The 19,882-nt window shown below is 40.2% G+C and overlaps 2 protein-coding genes across 3 annotated transcripts in view; both read left to right on the top strand.

Annotated features, from left to right (window-relative positions):
* Positions 1-251: 251 nt before the first annotated feature.
* On the top strand, positions 252-4,836 carry nccrp1 (P1, F-box associated domain containing). The gene is made up of 6 exons (XM_085288246.1): positions 252-505; positions 1,574-1,654; positions 1,731-1,827; positions 1,993-2,088; positions 4,234-4,372; positions 4,455-4,836. Exons 1-6 carry the CDS (start codon positions 364-366, stop codon positions 4,599-4,601), a joined length of 702 nt encoding a protein of 233 aa, XP_085144372.1. The 5' UTR covers positions 252-363; the 3' UTR covers positions 4,602-4,836.
* A 1,217-nt stretch (positions 4,837-6,053) lies between these two features.
* Positions 6,054-19,882, top strand: part of slc8a2a (solute carrier family 8 member 2a) — a 28,692-nt gene continuing 14,863 nt past the window's right edge. For both annotated transcript variants that reach the window (XM_085288245.1, XM_085288244.1), the window contains exons 1-2: positions 6,054-6,243; positions 19,406-19,816. In XM_085288245.1, the coding sequence (XP_085144371.1) occupies positions 19,475-19,816 (342 nt within the window). In that variant the 5' untranslated portion in view covers positions 6,054-6,243; positions 19,406-19,474. The remainder of the gene's footprint in view (positions 6,244-19,405; positions 19,817-19,882) is intronic.

Genomic DNA, 19,882 nt, shown 5'->3' with positions numbered 1-19,882 from the left:
GTCGTTTGAGTAATATGTTGTGGTCAACTGTATCAAATGCTGCACTGAGATCCAGCAAAACTAAAACTGACATTTTTCCACTGTCTGTATTCAGACATATGTCATCAATAAATCATGTGATGATGGAAATTCTTTTAAACTGCTGTGACTTTAAGAGGCCAGGGAGGAGCAGCATGTTGGCTTGCAACACCGGGGTGTGTCACAGGCAGACCTCCTTTAGTTAGTCACAGAAAATTTGCTACTGTTTACGTACACTGCCTCTATTGGTGTTTTGTGCTCGAGTGGGAGGAGGGGGCGTTCCAGATAAAACTACCGACTGGGAACTCGGAAACAGCTGTAGTGCCCTGTCACGCTATTTGCACCATGTCTGCTGCCGAGTGGAAGAAGAAGTGCGAGGAAGAGTGGAGCCTGCAGAGTGCACCGATGCCCGATGGCCTGGACTGGAAGTCCGTGTATGAAGCCAAGCCCTTCGGAAGAAATTTACTGATGAACCCTGCGCCATACGGTACCATATCACTGTTACACACGCTACGCTTGTTGTTTTGCTGTCTCTCCCTTATCCACAGAAAGTTTGGATTACAGACAGATGGCATGTGTTGCACACATTTATGCTGGTGTGAATTCATCCCTCCAGTATTAGCGGGATTAAGTTAATAATTAATTCATTGTCTTTGGTCATTTACGGAAAAATGGATCCTGAATGCACAGACCCCTCCCCTAACTTGTTTTTGAGTACCTGTGTGCAATCTGACTAATGCAGAAGTGGAGAAGGGAAAAAAAAAACCTGATCTTCAGGAAGTTGATGTCTTCATACTTTAACTGGTGCTGTTTGGGTGTTTAGCATTCAGCATATATACTGTTGGTTATGTAGCGATATGTTTACAAACAAATAGATGCTTTGGGTATAGACATCGGAGACACTGTGACTTTAAGCCCGCTAAGCCAGTATTCTGCTGCACACAACAACTAAACTAGTTTGTGAAATGCATTGCTAACAAGTAAATGAAAACACAAACCCATCAAAGCATACAAAGTTTATGAAACGATGCCAATAGACACAAATCCAACGGTCAGAAATGGAATCTTGTGTTATCTCCTCGAAACTGCGGCCACATTCAGCTTCATATACAGACGGAACAAAAGTGCCTGACGCTTCAGCAGCTGTACTTTTGATAGTTATGTGAGACATAACTTTGCTGAAAACATTAAGCATTGAGTTAAACCTCCTCGTCATTTAAACCGTGCAGTATGCTGTTTTTAAGAAAGAAAGAAAACAGATCAACTAAAACGGCTGCTGTTTTTGCTTTTTTGTCTTGTTGTATAGAGCGCTTTGAGTACTCCGGGAGCGTAGAAAAGCGCTATATAAGAATCTGTCCATTTACCATAAAGATTAGATGTGAAAAAGCTTTTATGACCCTAAGACAACTGGAAACTGAGGTGTGACTCAGAATGCTGACTTAGTGTGTTTTTACAAAGAGGCACGCCCAGTGCTTGTCAGAAAGATAACTCTTTGTCTGTGAGCTGTGTATACTGGGATTACAGTGGCCAACATTGTCTCTTATTCCCTACACAGGGTTGAGTAAAGACATCCCACCACCTGAACCCGAACTGCCTGCCGTGCCTGACCGCGGACCTCCACGATTTCAGCCTGATGGTGAGGGACAGGAGTGACGTTAGCCAAAAAATGAATCAAATCAATGTGGTTTCATGACTAATCTCTGAATCCCCAGGCAACTTCACTGGTTGGACCACGAATTCGGAGGTCCTGCCCTATGATACAAGCGGCATACCTGAAGGTGTTGTGGTGTGTGCATTGCCTCGTTACAGGTAGGTGTTACTTGGGTCAGACATTACCACGATGCTGGGTATAACCGGGATTATCTGCAAACATACTTGTAGAAATGACATTTAAAGAGTGGGTTGCTATATAACCTCTAGTTGTATAATTACAGTGGTAGTAAGTATAACTCTTGTTTGTGGTGGTGTTCCCAGCTGGTTCACCATGGAGCAGGTTGTGGACCTGAAAGCAGAAGGACTGTGGGACGAGCTGCTGGATGAGTTTCAGCCTGAAATTGCCATCCAAGACTGGTGGGTAAATAAACATAGATACAAACAAAAAATGTAAATAAATTAGTTATAGTTGTGACTGCATCATTTTGGTTTAGTTCAAAGTGAAACGATAGAACCTTTGCACCGAGTGAGTAAAGTGTAAAAGGGCCTAATAATGCTAACAGAGTTTACATTGTCAAACAAGTTAAACAGGAGCAGTGTACCAATACCAGAGCCAATCCATATGAGCCTTTACCTCTTCTACAAAAAATGTCAGCAGTTCCTTCAGGAACACAGCAGAGGGCGCTTGCAGGCTAGTCCTCAGTGAATAAAAATGAATGAAACTGAACAGCTAAACTAAGGATGCACAACTTCTTCTAGACAAAAAGATCACACATTATGTTACTTTTAGCAAAAACTGTAATAAAAGGACACTTAATGTACACACACTGGCTACTTATTGATCTGATCTCCTCAATTAATAGCATTCATTTCCAAATGGTTATTGGTCAACAGAGACCTGTGTGTTTGTGTGTGTGTTTCAACAATCTGCTGCTAGAAATTCCCTACTGCTGCTTGTTTCATGCATGAAGTCAACACTGTAGATGCTTTTTTACTACAGTCAAAACCCATAAAAGTAAAAAAGCTAAACGAAACTGAACTATATGCATTCTTACGACCCCTTCTGTTAGCAATGTGATTAAAAACTGACAGGAAGAAAAGCTCATCCCATGACATGTATATTTTGGTCTCTCTTGAACACTCCCTATTAAACTGGAAGTCTCAGTCACAAAGGTTATTGGACAATACCAAGTGCTAGTCCTAGCTAAAACCATCAACATGGTCATTGTGCACCTTTCAGATCAACCTACCCTCACCAGCCACTTTAAGTGCACTGGCCAAACTTCATATTAACGCAAATACGTAATCAAGCCAGTCACACGGCAGTAAATCAGTGCAGGGGGAGGGGGGGATTCAAGTAATTTTGAGCACGGAATGGTTTATGGTCCTCGGCATGCTGTTTTAAGAATTTCACAAACCGCTGATCCCCTGGGTTTCCCACACAACCAGCGGTAGGTTTTACAGAGAATAACGAAATATCCAGCAAGCAGCAAGTCTCTGGGTTGATGTCAAAGGTGAGGAGATGGACATAATGCTTCGAGCTGTTAGGAACTACAGTAAGTCGATTAACCAGTTTTTAAAACCAAGGTATGCAGAAGAGCATCTCTGAACGTACAATGTGCTACAGTTCTCTTAAGACTCTTCAGGGTCATAGTCTTTAGGATCAGAATTTGGCATTAACAAAATAAAAGCATTGATTCATCCTGTCTTATATCAACAGTCGAGATGGACAGTGGTGTAATGGTGTAGGGAATATTTTCTTGCCACACTTTGGAGCCCTTTTCCCCCCACACTAAACATAATTAAAATTCTACAACCTACCCAAGTATTGTCACTGACCATGTCTAACATTTTTATGTGTGTTGTACCCATCTTCTGACAGCTGCTTTCATCCCTCAATCTGGTTTCTTGAACATGACAATGAGTTATCTGTAATCAAATGGCCTCCACAGTTACCAGAGTTCAAATCCAGTTAAGTAATGTTGTAAAACAGATGTTTTGCATCGTATATGTAGAGCCAACAAATCTGCAGCCACTGCGTAATGCTGTCATGTCAGTGTGGACTAAAACCTCTAGGAATGTTTTCCCAGAATCTTGTTGAATTACCACACAGACTTAAGTTGGTTCTGGAAGCAAAAGGGGTTCTTATGCAGTACTAGCAATGTGTATGCAGTGATTATTGTACAAGTTGAGACAATAAAGAGATGAACTCCAAGTTTAAAATGCTTGAATTGACACATGCGTGGCTTCTGTTTGCATGCCAAAAAGGAAGAACAAACAGACTCTCCTAACTTCACATATATAGATGTGTTTCCACTTAAGTGACTGAGCTAGATTAAGGCCCCCTTTGTCCCCTTACACTACAGACATCCTGGTGCCAGCATAATAGCACTCATTCCCCCAAAGGTCCCAGATATTTATACTATTTGTGAATATAAAGACATTCCACAAGCCTGGAGTGTATATGAGTGTATAGTAATCTGCTCTGAACAATTTAATCACATCACATACAGAAAATGTCTTTGAAGTTTTTAGGAAAATCTAAGTGTGTCATGTTATCAGGTATGAGGAGAGTCAGCTGCATGACTCAATCTACCAGCTGCATGTGAAGTTACTGGGTGCGGATAAAAACACAGTGATCTCAGAGCACACAGTCAACCCCACCGAGCAGCGACTGGTTTACTCTCACGAATGGAAAGAGGTGAGACTCTCATTTCTTTGCCACTACAGTGCACAGTGCTGTATTCCAGCATTTCAATGTACACATCTGTCTTGGCCTGCAGGTGTCACATGTGTTCTCCGGTTATGGACCCGGCGTGAGATATGTCCACTTCTTGCACCGACTGAAGAACAGCTTCCTAAATGGTTTCCACAATACACAGTTCACTGGCAGTGCAGTGATTGTACGACCAAGCAAAAGCAGCCCGTAGGCTAAATCTTACAGTGCAGCCATATCTGATAATGCACTCAGTGTAATCAGTTTCAGCAATATGTAACTGCATTTACAAAGGTTGTCATGACAATAATATAATGATGGACACAATCATCAATATTTGATTACTGGTTTTATGGGAGGCATGGAGGTGGGCCAGGAGGTGTAATTCACAGTTTTTTCTGAAGATTCTGATATGATGCAATAATAAAACATACAGTTTTCTGGTTTGAGAGTTGATCGTTTCTTTTAAGTATTTACATATTTGGGTATTTAAAATATTAGATATGTTTGTGCTGTGTGTGTAAAACACTAACCATGCACTCACTATTTTTACTATGTCAGGAGGTTTTATGAAATTCTTCTTGATGAAGAGCTTATATGTATGATTTATAAATATGATTTATGATCATATTTGAATGTAAAACGTGTTCATTGCAGGTTCTGGTAAGAATTATTTTTCCCAAATGTTTCTTGAAATTACAATGTTTTAATAATGTCATCCATCAGGTTTTTTTTAACCACTTATCTCCTTACAGCTCGGGGCAGGTCTTCAAGGATAAGGACAAACATAGTCCAACATTTTCTAAAAATCTGTTATTCATTCATTCATTCATTCATGATAAAGGCAGTATATTTAAGATTCATTAGTTATTTTTATGCCACATCATAAATATCTGTTCCACATAACACCTATCACTGAAGATATAACATTACCTTTGTGATCAGACTGTCATATTAGAAGTAATGCAAAGGTTAAGTACAAATAAACTAATTTATATTTAAATGTTTACATTTGCTTTGTTTAATGGTTACATAACAACAAAGCATCCAGAATGGTGACCATACTGTACTCTTAGTAGCCTTTTGTTTTCTTTCCAGTGGTGCTTTCTGATTAGAAGTGATGACGGATATACTTGGATTTTTACTACGAAGAGCTCTGTGCATGTCATAATATGAAAAATATTAACAGTGGCCTTTTTAGAACAAACAAATATACATTAATAGCAATTAACTAGAACGCTTTTCAGACCAGAGTAAGACTTTATTCTGCCTGAAACTCCTAACAAGAGCTTACAATGTCATTAGTTCTTGCCACACAATTCTAATAAACTGTATTTCAGCACATGAGCAGATTCTACCCACAAATATAAATATTAGAAGGACAAAAAGTGGGGTTTTAAAAAATTCTGGGGAGGAAGCAAGCCTTCAGGAGAGCACGGTAACATCAACGTCTCATTTGTGCATTTTAATCTGCTTAAGATGCGTTCAGGCGCTCTCAAAAATTATTACATAAACAACGACGTTAACCAGATTTATGTGGCGGGAACAAAGTCTCTTTGACGTTTGAGGTCGTGATTAATATATATTATTTCCAGTCTCAGAAACCTTTGCTCTTGATCCACTTTAAAAGCGTACAGTCCAAAACACGATCTCGGGAGGAGACCCTGAAGGCAGCACGTCACGAGCCGCGTGGGCTCGCAGCATCACCACCTCTGTTAGCCACAATGTGAGTTAACGACAAAGTTCACTTTGAGAGTTCAGCCTGCTGTCGACGCCGGGAAAGTTTAACCAGGACGCGTTTCTAGACTTTCTGAAGCAATGGCAGCCTGTGGTGGAGAAGTCCCATAAAGCATAAGGTAAGACACGAAGGGAAGGAATGGCCAGCGAACAGGTGCGGCGGACAAACCGCGGTTGTGGCGGGCTGCTAGAGGCTACGCCCTCGCGATCCATGTACAGTTTTGATAGCTAACATTAAATAGGGCCGGGGTCACTACGCTGTTACAAACCTAATGACTTTAGTGGTTAAGCTGTCAGTCACACCAGTGAATTATTTATCTATGTAATTATTTTCTATTATAGAAAAAAAGTGAGGTTAAAAGTTTACCGGGATTTTTAAAATTTAAAAGCAATCTTGCGTCAAAAAGGAATGGGTTCGGGAAGGAAATAGTAAGCGGTGTGTGGCCGGTAAAAACAGGAATATAAACATTATACCTCTAAACAAGTACCTCTAGTCCGTATTTTTAAGCCCATAATCTTTACCGTATATTTGCGTTATATTACAACTGGAAAAACATCTAGATGGATCATCACTGGTAGCTGCAAGTAAATGTTTGATGAGTGCTTGAAAACAAAATCTAATCTGCTACAGCTCCACCACATGTGTGCATTATAATTCATACCAGAACCTACTTACTCTCCTTTACTGTCCCATGAGTCCAGGATGCTCAGAGAATGTGTGTTTGTGTGTTCCCGCTGGACATTCAGAGGTTTTATATGTTTTATTCAGAAAGATCGCCCAGCTTCGTCCCTGACATTTAATTCTGATAAGGGCTGGACTTCAGAGCTGACATTTAACTGACAGATAAACACTGTTCATTTAGCAGATTGGCTTCACACAGTATCCCCACTCACTCATCTCTTGTGTCCGCCACAGCCCTGGCTGGCCATCGGTGTGTTAAGAGTTGCTGATGTGTGAGACAGGAGGCGCTGACTGCAGATACATCCCCAGTGCTGGTTCATTATATTTGCTTAGAGAGATTATATCAGTTATATCACTTTTCAGACGAGGATCCAAAAAAGCACTATGATTATTCATTTTCTCTTTGTAGTTTTTTGGCATACACTTATCTCTTCTGTTGTAATATCTATAGAGCTTAAATCCACTCCAATCAACTAGGAATGCAAAAAAGGTTGATGTTACACTTTGGGTGTATTTGAAACAATTAAATATTATGATGCAATGTCACATTTAAAGAGTCTTTGTAATGAGGAATTCAATATTAGGGATGATTATTTATTTGAGGCATGATGACATATAGATATTGAATATCAGTACCACGACATATATCAGTGCTAGTGGCTAATGTCTATCTGTTGTTGCTTTGTCTTTCTGTCTGAACATTCAAAAATAGTGTGACGATGAGCCGAATGACCCTGTTATGAGAACAGACAACCAAAAATATCCTCATCAGCATCAACTATTGTCGAAATTTTTATTTTATATTAGCCTCACAGTTAGAGCGTTGATGACTACCCACCTCAGCACTCGGGGTCCCTGCTCTGTAACTTGTTGCTATGGTAAGAGTTGATTATGAATGCATATGAAGTAAGACATTTATTTAACAGACCTGTTGCAACTGTGGCACCCTGTTACAGTGCCATGTTCAAATTCAGTGAACTCTATAGACCTGTTCATTCACAAGTGTTTATTCAAGCAGATTGCACAATTAGGTGCTTGAGTCCATACACATGTGCGATGAGAAACACCTGGATTAAAAGTGGTATGGTCTCATGCTTTTTCATTCTTTGTCAGTTCTATATTTTTTAAACAATTGTTTTAGTTAAAGCCCAGTTTTCATGTTGTTTGCAGACAGACCGTTGCTGTCTTGCTTATGTGTGATATCTAAGCACAGGGAAGACAATATGTGTTGGGGGTTCAGGAGGTAAATCTAAGTAGTCTACCACTAAAGCTCACTGACACTTATCCTGAAATGCAAGCTCCTTCCCACAGACTCACACGTATGTGAGCGCTCAAGTAAACCAATGCGGCAGCATTAGGTGCAGTCACCCATATGTGCACCATTCGTGAGTGCCAAGGGACAATGGGCTATACTACACCTTACATTTCTCTCATATTTCACATGCGATTCCCCTGCATGTTAATCTCCAGGATTAAGGAAAACCAGGGTCAGGGTCTTATGGATGATACTTCTTTTTGAATTAGATTGGCTTACCTTGTTTGGATATCAGTTGTTGAATAGTGCAACAGTATTAATGAGCCCAGAAAACCTCTGTCACATAAATCACAAGTGAACAATTTCTGTTTATTTTGAACTTGTTAAGCTTGCTGTGATGTATAGTATTTATCAGTTTCTCTGTGAGTTCGTGTGATTAATGGGAAAAGGAGAGTCGGTGCGTATCAGGGTCTGTTTTGTTTTCATTGACTCGCTGGTCTATTGTGTTTGCCAGCCTGCTGGCTGCCTCTGCACATTTTGTTGATCTGAACTAGGTTGTTTTCCTGAATTAACATGTTGTGACTTTTATCCTTCACACAGTGAAGGATAAAAGTCACCTTTCAAACAAAAAAAATAAGTTTGTAGCTTGCTGTGTTTCCATTCTCATAATCTATGTTAGACTTCAGGCGACTGTGTGATGTCACCCAGTTAATGAACAGTACAAGTAACGTATTCACTTATACTGGGTAATAAGTAGAGATTCTCTCTTGAATGAGTTACAGCAAAGGGGGGGAAAGGAGTAGAGATGGCTTACAGGGGTAAGGTGCTGATCGTATGTATCTGAGCTATTATTTTGCACAGCCATCAGTATGTATTTGTATATTCAGTCCACTGTTTATGTTTATGACAGTTTCCTGAATATTGCATAACAGGTGTCCCTGTCTGGGTTCATACTGAAGCTGAGAGTGCTGTTCCTTCTAAGGTGACAGAGCCAGTGGCTGAGCAGGCTGTCTCAGGTAATGGAAACCTCAGGAGCCGCTGTCTGCTGGCTGTCAGCCGCTTGTCTCCCGACCTCCTTTCTGTCCGCCCTCACCTCCGGCCCCATGCTGACTTTCTCTGTCCACCTGCCTTATCTTTTTACAGTGAGGTACACGTGGAAGTCCCAGGAAAAGCAGCTGTGTACGTTTCTTTTTTTTTTTTTTTAAACACAGGCACAATGAGTCTAGAGCGAGAAACAAGAGACGGAAATGGTTTAGAGATGTCAAATGAATTGTTTATCTCAGAGTCAAACTGATTAGAGAGGAAGAGAGACGTTAAACTCTGTAACTAGAGCTGGGCTAAACCGAGAACTAAAAGGAAATTCTCAATCTCTCCTTGTTGTATAGCTTAGCTTTTCAAACAGTTTTAACAGTTACTTTAGTCTGACAAAAGCCGAATGACGAATTAGCGCTTCCAGTCAGAGACTGAGGCTACGTCCACACGTACACGGGTATTTTTGAAAACGGAGATTTTCCGTTTTCGTTTTAAAAAATAATCCCGTCCACACATAAAGGCAGAAATGAAGGAAAACGCTGCTATGAACATGCCAAAGCAGCAGGTGGCGCTAGATTCCTAACCGTGCAGAAATGTTGGCCAATCAGAAGTCTAGAAGCCTCGGTGGGAAAAAGTAAACAAAGCTGGGGCATAGAAGCAGAACCGAGTCGTATGTGTGGAGGGACAGTAACTGTGTGTATATGTAAGCATTTAAACACTGCAGAGAGTAGAATTAACAGTAACAGTATTGTAGAAATTCATTTAACCGAAACAATAACGTGGCGCAGTGTGACGCATGCACCAGTTTATTGTATTTCCAGACTTGCTTTCGGCACAATTTACAGTGCACGCTACTCTGTTTTTTGTCAGACTTGAAATAGCCGAAATACCTTCACACTACGGAACTTCCATGGCTCTTCGGTTCGACAATCTCTCTGGCGTTGGAACCATCATCTGTTTTCTCTTCGGTCACGCTCGGTTGATTTTTCTAGTCGACACACTCATTTCCTCCATTACCCGCTGGCTGCTTCCCAAACAAACACACGTGCGGCTTGGCACTTGTGCTGTACGTAACAAGTCACGCGACGTGACGCTGCAGCTGTGATTGGTTCGGCTCTGCGCTACTTAATTTGGATTGGCTGACCTTTTTTTTTTTTTTTTTTTTTTTTTCTTTGAGGACAAGAGCGGCGAGGTCTATCGCGATAGCTTAATTTCTCTATCGAGTAAAAGTTATATCACGATACATATCGTTATCGTTCTATCGCCCAGCTCTATCTGTAACCCTTCTTTAGTCTGACAGTATGCAACTAAAGCTGCTCTGCATGTGTACACACACATATATGTATGTATATATGTATATACATACATATATGTGTGTGTATGTGTCTGTATATATATATATATATATATATATATATATATATATATATATATATATATATATATATATATATATATATATATATATATATATATTAGGGGTACAACGATACACAAAATTCACGGTTCGGTTCGATACTTTGGTGTCACGGTTTGATATTTTTTCGATGCAAAAAAATGTTCATCCCTTTTTAATTTGTCATTTATTAAAATTATAAATATATATTTTAACTCAAAAGAACAGTTTTTAAATTTAATGTTGCTGAAACAACAAAATAATAGTAAAAAATTAATCTATCTGATCGAGGAATCCCTCATCTTTGGAAAAGAGAGTTTATTACAGAGAAATGTCTCTTTCCAAAATAAAAGCTATACTATACGCTTCTTCTGGGCTATACTCTCAGCAGCATATTAAACATATCAGTTCCCCATGAGGCGAATCCTGTGCTAACGGCTGTCTAAATGACTCGGGTAAAGTTTGTAGCATGCGTGCTTGTTGTTTTTGTCTGCTTCCACTTGTCTTTGCTCTAGGATGTAAATGTGCAGTCATATTCGTTGTGTTCCCACTAGTGCTGTCAGCATTAATCTGAAATGACGTTAACGCCACAACACAGCAAATCTCCGTTAACGAGTTACCGCGGATCGCCCCGTACGTGGGGCTGGATGCCGTCAACACTTTAACAAGCTAACTGAGCTAACGCACTAGTTCCCACCAATTGAGCATTACGTGGCACATCTGACATACTGTTTTACTTTTGTCCATGACGCGCTTACCATCAGGGTCATGCTTCACATGAAAACCAAGATAGTTCCAAACGCCAGATCTGAATGAGGGTGGGGGAGGTTCAATTTTGGTTAGCGTTGAGGCAGTTGCCATGTTGCAACAAGCTTAACTTCTGTGTTACTAGCTTGTGCTGTGCTCAGTGGATCTGTGCTCGACAGTGCAGATCCACTGAGCGCTCAACACAGACAGCATCGGCAGAAGAAAAGTTGATAAAATAAATAAAACATTTTGTATTGTTCGATACATATGCGTACCGAACCGAAAGCACTGTATCGAACGGTTGTGTTGTTGCACCTCTAATATATATATATATATATATATATATATATGTATATATATATATATATATATATATGTATATATATATATATATATATATATATATATATATATATATATATATATATATATATATATATATATATATATATATATATATATAATAATTTTTTTTTTTTTTTTTTTCTTGGGGTTTTTTTGTCAGTTGAAATTGTGGCATGGTGTTTACACAGGGATTAGAATTAATAAAGACAGTGTAGCAGATCAGTTAATTTTAATTTGTCGTTATAATACTGTCTGGGTACTAAAATTCCAAACTTTATTTGCAATCATCATGTTGAAGTAATATAGGACATTCAGTAATGTCTGTGAACTGTTTTTTTCTGCAGCTGAATAATAATAAATATAATGTGTAAGTGTAAAAGAACAAAAAAAAAACCCCTTGGATTTGGTGCTTTTTTTAATGAAGGATGAAATTTATACACACTGATTTAAAATACACATATTCTCATTTAAGTTATTCATTCAGCTGCAGGATTAAAGCTCGAAATGTCTTTCAGTTTGTCAAGACCACTTAATTTCGTCTGACTGCAGAAGATTGCTTCTTCTTGCCGACGCAAGGCTTTTGTGACAGCATTTGTTGGACCGAGCAACACACAGTAAAAGTGGGCATCCCAAAGAGCTCAGTGCAGATCTGAGAAGATGACAGATTGACACAAACAGTACAAGTTATTAGAAAGTGTAGCCACATTGCCACGGTCTGAAAAAGATCCAAACTGTCGTCCTCAGCAGAGATTAAATTGGCCCAAACTGCGAGGAACCACCAAAGCCCGAGTCAGTGTCACTGTGTTGTGTAAGAACCAAGCTCCAACTCCAAAGCTAACACGTTCAAGCTTAACTAAAGTTGGAGATTGTGCAGGGGAAGCAACACAACTTCATATAAAATTATCCATTAACAGATTTAATTGATCTCTGCTATTTCTAAGTCAGATATCAGATATAGTTAAAGCACTTGTTCAGAATGCACCTTGTCCCAAATAGGCAGTTTACAAGATATGCTACATGTATAATTTTCATGATCTTGATTTCAGACAACTCAAAACTAAACTTGTGCATCATCAAAGGCAGAGCTGGTTTTGATATCGGTTCATGTTGTGCTTGAAAGTTGTCTCAAAAATTCACAAAACACAGTTTTAACCCAGTCTGTGTATCTGGCTTTCACTGCTTTCTTTCTATCATAAACACACACACACACACACACACACACACACACACACACACCATGGCAACTTCAAGTCTGTGTTAGAAGAAGCTAAATTATTTGACTAATAATAAATTAGAGTTACAGAGTTGAGTACATTTTAATTTGTGTTAAAGCCGCCAGTAGAAGTACATCTTTACTGACTTATCTTTCAGAAAATGCCCACAGCCCAAAATATTCTAGTGGTTCCATAAAATTTCTGTGAATGAATGCAAACCGTGTCACAGGCACTGATATATACAAAAAGATCATTAGCTCATCAAGTTACCAGTTGTAAGTTTCTTGTGTCTACAAGAAACTTTACCCTACAAAATATCTGAGTCTGGCTGACAGTTAGTGAAGCCTGGTATATAACTGAATAACAACCATGTAGTAATGATGGCAGAGTGTTACCTGCTCCAGAGTGTCAAATGTCCATTATATAACTGAACTGAAGTATTAGGGTTTTTTATGTTTAAGTATGTAGACATTTTTAAAAAGATGTTAAAAATATGTTTGCCCAATCAAGCACAGAGACCCTGTAAAACTGTAGAGCTAATTTCTTAAATCAGTCAGCGATCTCGTTCTGAAGTACAATAAAAAGTTACCTGATGTCAGTCTGGAATGCTATGTGGCCGTCTTCTTCGGGCTGCTCTCGTTGGGTGTCGGCACAGCGGATCATCTGCCTCCACCTCACCCTACCCCACCCCATGGTGAAATTTCAGTGACTAAATTTACAGGATTTAGTGAATGGGATGAAATAGAATCAGTTCCAAAATGATATTGAATGAGAAATTATTTGGACGTTATGCAGTCAGTTGTAATACAGTATGGGACTGTACATTATGGGTTAGACATGCAGTTGAGTCGTGGTTGAAAGTAGATCCCCACACTTGAGGAACTGAACAGCATGGCAGTGTGCCCGCCGTGTTGTAAACTAAACCTTGTGCTCAGCCGAGCTTGCACTGCTGCCGTCCAGATTGATGATCATTTTGACCTGGTGGACTTCTGGGGAACAAAGACAGTAAAGCAGTTGGGTTATCTTTCTCCTGCTGCGTGCACATGGACTTCTCAGAAAACATTTAATTCCTCAGCGGTACTGATTGAGCTGGTGTACTTAATTTATACATGCATAATTAGAGCAAACGTGGCAGATTTTTGTAAGACACACCTGATGGTATAAGTTTGTCTACATTACTCTCGTAGGCTTTCTGAAAGTTTTTATTTGGTTGTGTTCTCACTCATTTTCAGTCCTTTCGTGCAACGTTCCAAGTGGACAATAAAAGAAGAAACTGCCTTAAAAACATCTGCAGCAGGTGATTAATATTTGAAAGGCATGAGACACAAGAATACATCTCATCTTAAGTTTAGAAATGTTCTCAGTTAATAGGTGGCTGTCAAAAAGGCGAATACATTTTTTAATAACAGTAAGTAGAACTTTTTGTCTAGTTTATTCTGATATGCTCACCTTTCTGCTACATTCTGCTTGCTCAGTCTGTTAAACTTGATGTGTTAAACTTATTTTCTTCAGTCCTTTACTTAGTGACTATAATAACTAAATGTGTTTGTGACATGTTTTAAACTGGCTTAAACATTTGCTGAGGGCGCTTTGGAAAATCTGATGCAGTGGAAACAAGTAGATGATTCTTTAACATCTGTAATCTGAAGGTTGCTGGTCTGAGCCCCGGTTTGGACTGTCTCGGTCGTTGTGTCCTTGGGCAAGACACTTCACCCATTGCCTACTACTGGTGGTGGTCAGAGGGCAGAGGTAAAGCGCTTTGGGGTCCTTAGGGACTAGTAAAGAACTATACAAATACAGGCCATTTACCATTTTACAGATAAAGTATATTTTGATGTATGTTTGTGGTATTAACTGATTATTTGTTAGTGGTAAATTTTGCCTATTAACATTGAGAGTTATTATGATATTTTCTTGAACGGCAGGTGAGTGCGTCTGTGATTCACTGTAGATGTTGTTAGAATGCAGAGGAAACGCTTTACAGATGAGTGTAAGCTTGTGCTCTGTGTGCAATCGCAGGCCATGATTGGCTGGCTGTGAAACTGATACACGGTGTGTTATTGGTTTACCTGTGCATAGAGCTTACATCCTGGAAAATTGATCTGTGTCAATCTGCATATAGGTTAATGTTTGAGCTGTTGGGGCAACACAGTTTCTTCCTGCAGTGATGGATCGCTGATTAGAAGGTCTGTGTGTGCGTTTCAGGTCTCTGTTTTGGAGAATATGTCAAACGGGACCAAGACAGGAAGTGTCTTTGGTTTTCTTTTTAGTTTAGACAAGAGTGCTTAGTATTTGATATATATATGTGTTAATTCTGTGATCACTGTAATCAAAGTACTTAACTTGACTGTAATAGATAATCCATTGGTGAATAAGTAACACGCCCATCTGCCTCACTGTCTCTGAGTCTGACTGGTTTAGAGTCACAGCAGAAAGCCATGTCATCCACTTGGTTGTTGGCGCTAACACAGAATAGCCAGTGGTCAGGAAGACTTTGGACACCTGTGAAATTACTCCTGTAAGTCCGATTGCATTTTCTTCGTATTATTGATGCTTTAATTATTCATCTTTAACTCACCTGTATGCCCGACTGCTCCACATGTCAGAAAGAGCATCCCTTTATCTGACAATACCCCACGGCCAGGATACAGGCGGGAAATATTAAACTGTTAAAGGTGCTAACTCTTTTTTCTGCTGGCTCTCCTATCAGTGTAAGATAACCCCAGGCAATCACTTATCGGTGGTGCTGACAGATAGTGGCCGTGTCGGAGGCCGTAAGGGGAGAGGAGCTGTCATCCAGCTCACTGTTCCTGTGCGTGAAGAGGACAGAGAGACCACAGAGTTGTCAACACCCTGGGACCCCTGTACTCCAGGCATTAGAGAGGCTTGTAAGAAGAGAGTGCCACATTTTTTTTGCACTTTATGTTGTTCACTATCCTTGTTTTTTTTATAATCCTTAAAAGACAATAAAGTTCCCAGTGAACATCAGTCCTCCAGAAAAATCAGAGAGTTGACCTGAATCAGTGCCACTGCAGAGCTGCACAGCTCGAAGGGAGGAGCAGTAGTCTGCCAATTTATCTGCCTATTTACCCAGTCCCTGAAGTGGAAAGACTATGAAGCACGCACTTAATGTCTGACTCATAAATCCACTTGGCTCTTCATATGAATGATCCTTAAAGAGTAGGTGATTGAAAGGAAGAGATATCCTTCTATATTTAGGTGAATGCATTGATCAATAATGCATCCAGCTTATCCTGTACCAGCTTCTTGATTAGCTAGCACTCATTATCCACTGAGGCTTTGTTGCATGCTACCAATCATCAAAATTCACCGTGTACTATTCTGAACAAATCTGAGTTTATGTTTTAAGCATGTCTCGTCACAATGTTAAAAAGGTCATATAAAATATTGAAGTCTTTGGTTCTCACTTTTACATTTAGTGGACTTCTTAAAGGGGCTGGCATTCAGATTATTATTTTTTTAAATAATTTTTATGTGACAGTAAAACAAATAGATAAAGAGTGTTTGTAGTGTTATTGTCGTCATGCTCAAACTTGCGCCAAACAGTTTTGTTCTTTGTTCTATTGTCCAAATATGATTATTGGGGAGGTTATTTTTGGTGAGCCTGTTTCCCCCACAACAACCACTGGCGTAAGGTAGCCCTCTGTCTGAGGTCGAGGTAACCGTAGCAGGCCTTGGAAAGTGAAATGCGATGCTGCAGGCCCTCAGGGCTGTGTTTTTGAATCACAACTGCATAATGAGCTGGCAGAGCTCCGGCTGCATCAAAGATGCAGCACCCTAGTATCTGTTTCAAGTCACAGTGCACAATAGTGCAGTGTCACCTGTGCAAGAGCAGTGGAGGCGTTGGGATCAAGAGGAGCACTGAAAAAAGGCTGAAATCTTTCTCCCACCCTGCTATGACACCCTCAGACTCACTGCTTACACTAAATCTCCCTGTTACACTTTGTCTGTGTGGTGCTTGATATTGTTAATCTTCCTTTCAATCAAAAACACGTGTTGGAAATGGCCAAAATACTTGTTTTCAACTTGAGAATTCTAGAACAGCGGTCTCCAATCCCTGTGCCATGGACTGGTACCGGGCCGCGAGAGTTGAGGCTCGGATGTGAAATTCATGGTTTTCAGGGGTTTTATCGTTAACTCTGTTTCCCTGGGTCTTTTCCCGTGTTGTAGTTGTGTGTCTTATTTTGAAATAAATATTTGCGCGTTACCATAGCGACCAGAGAGCATTAAGGAGCAGAGAGGAGGATGTTACTCTCGATGTTGTTGGCACATTTCAGGAGGATGCTGCTAATAAAGTTACACAATTACACAGTGAATTTGTGTTTATTATTATACTTACAAAATACCACAGTTTTTGTCTCAGTTGTATCATTTTGTTTTGTTGTATTTATCCACAACACCTTAATGGCCGGTCCGTGAAAATATTGTCTGACATTAAACTGGTCCGTGGTGCAAAAAAGGTTGGGGACCGCTGCTCTAGAATACTTGACTGCAACATCATGACTCAGTGATCAATCAATAAGTGAAGGTAGCACATCTTTACAGTTAGTGACATTTTTGCCTGTGTTCCTATTTCTGGTTTAAATCAGTGAAGTTACTGAAAACCAGCAGTCTGACATTACTGGCTGCATAGAAATACATGGAAGGTAAGTGAAGAGCACAATAGTAATTGGTGGGGTTATTGGGAAACAAACAAGCCCGGTATATGTTGTTGTCAAAAATTCTGCTTATCGTTAATGTGAATGCAGTTTAAGCATTACCTAGTTGATTAAGTGGAGAGCTAGAAATAGTTGGACTTGACCTCAACACAGAACTCAGGTTCTTGACATTGTTTCCTGAAAAGGAGCTGGACTCTGGTCCACTCTGAAGTTGTATGTTGGGGTTTTCCTTGGTGGAGTAAAGGGTTTCTTTCCTTCACTTTCAGCTTGGGGATGACATGTTAACTCTTCTTTGCATGACGCTGCAGAGGACACAGCTTTACGGGACTCCTTTCTTTGGTGGATTCTTGCCAGAGATTTTCTTCCTGTTAAAAGCAAGTCTTTTGAGTCATTAGAACTGTGGTAGTATCTCTCGGGCACTAAGGTGAAGAGAGGACTGTAGTCTTATTGAGTTTGTGGAACTCCCGAAGCAGCTGATGGGAACCATTAGGCCAAGTGGAGTGTGGCTCAGGCAGTGGCTGAAGTAAAAACTCAAGTCTGAGAGGAATTTGGTGAGGTTGTGGATCAAGACTTTAGGTGAACATGATTACGGCAATGAGGCAACTCAGGAAGGGTTAACAGCACTCCCTCCTTAAGCGCTTATCAGCAATGTCAATAGCATTGTTGAGCCAAATCCAATATTCCATCAGTGCTTAGTATTGTTGTGGTTTGATGTTTTGGAAGTCAGCATGGGGGAGTTGGTGAATTCACTGAAGTGCTGTTTCAGGATGTCAGGAATCATCAGGAGTCTGGATGTGTTCAATTAAAATGTCCTTATCTAGTCTGATGGTGAAGACTAACATCTCTTGTGACTGCTGTTCTGTTGGTTTTATGTTTCACAATATGCTGTTCTGTCATTTCTACTAATAAATGAATGGATCATTGCTGTGAACCCAGACAACTGGTGGCTCCTTAATCTCATGACCAGGGTTACCTGAATACAAATCCTCCCCACTTTTGGTGTCTGAACCACATTACACGTCCCTAATTCTAACTAAATGTTAACTAAAATATGGATATGCTTTAAACTAATGTTATGAAAGTCCAATTCTCAATCGCAATGTTGGACAAAACATCAGTGCTGAAAACTAGCCAGTTTCATTACTGATCAATTACAAATTATTTAGAGGATAGCAAGGAAACTGTTGCTAGTAGGTCAACATCGACCATATGACCTGCTATAAAGTGCTGGATTCAGATGGATAATCTTAGAAAAAGTCCAGAGTTGGATACACGCACATATCTTCAATTTTTATCCATGTAGTAAACATGCGGGAAGGGGAGGAGCTTTGACAGTTGATACTAAAACACGTCTAATATTTAAAATGCTCACAAAGATCATAATAATACCAGAAATGAAGCAGCGTGTCTAGAATTTTGTGTGAAGACTGCAGAACTGTTCTTACAGCCGCATCCATGTTTTTATGTTGTTTTTATGGTAATCTGATGTAGAGCATATTTAAAATGTACTTATTTGCATGCCATTGCTGTTATAGTTTACATTAGAATTGCTTTAAATGCTGATGTTCACATTCTTGGATAGTGCATCCAGACCACGACACTCGAGGACGAAAAGACAAACTACTTGCTCCTGATGAATGTAGTGTGTGTGTGTGTGTGTGTGTGTGTGTGTGTGTGTGTGTGTGTGTGTGTGTGTGTGTGTGTGAATGTTGGCTAGAAAGCACTTAGGCATGTCTGTATGAAGGTGTATTAGTGGGTGTACGAAGCTTGTTGTCATATAAAGCGCTTCGAGTGCTCGAGCAGAATAGAAAAGCAGGGCATAAGAACCAGCCTATCATGTACCATCTAAGACATGGTGAGATATGTAAACTATCGTATACGATAAAGATTTTCTCTTTCTCAAAAAAATGTGTGCTCCTCTGCTTCACTAGGAGTTTCTTTTGACCCAGCGGTTCCCCCAGTGAACCCCACCCCCAGGCCCTTCCTGACTCAGGGATACCATGGGACCCCCTCCGGTTTACCTTTCCAGCCTCCTCTTCCTCTCGTTCCTCCTCCTGTGCCACGCCGGGACCTCCTTCAAGCCCCAGGTTGTGGAGCGAGCATCTGACCCTGAGCTGCCGCAATCCTCTGGTAACACCTCAGGCTCTGGAAAACGGACGTGTTCTGACACTGTGGTTTGTAAACCCGGCATCCTGCTGCCGGTGTGGCTACCACTCAACCCTCCACTGGGGGAGCAGGCAGGGAGGGCAATCATCTATTTCCTCTGTCTCATGTACATGTTCCTGGGTGTGTCCATCATTGCAGACCGCTTCATGGCATCTATAGAAGTCATTACCTCGCAGGTATTATTGAACTTAAAATTGGGAATTAAAAAATGCAACCATTAAATGTTTTACTATCAGGGTTTT

The sequence above is a fragment of the Mchenga conophoros genome, linkage group LG10 (genome assembly GCF_057382185.1).
Source record: "Mchenga conophoros isolate Kocher_MC1m ecotype Shallow Benthic linkage group LG10, M_conophoros_male_GT1.1, whole genome shotgun sequence".
NCBI lineage: Eukaryota > Metazoa > Chordata > Actinopteri > Cichliformes > Cichlidae > Mchenga > Mchenga conophoros.
The sequence above is the reverse complement of the archived record's forward strand: the minus strand, read 5'-3'. Positions and strand labels throughout refer to the sequence as shown.

Bases quoted from the DNA above. Each gene is read 5' to 3' on its own strand.
- nccrp1 (XM_085288246.1), top strand. From the start codon at position 364: ATGTCTGCTGCCGAGTGGAAGAAGAAGTGCGAGGAAGAGTGGAGCCTG. The intron at 1,828-1,992 runs GTAGGTGTTACT...TGGTGTTCCCAG, and splicing joins TGTGCATTGCCTCGTTACAG to CTGGTTCACCATGGAGCAGG. The intron at 2,089-4,233 runs GTGGGTAAATAA...TCATGTTATCAG, and splicing joins GAAATTGCCATCCAAGACTG to GTATGAGGAGAGTCAGCTGC.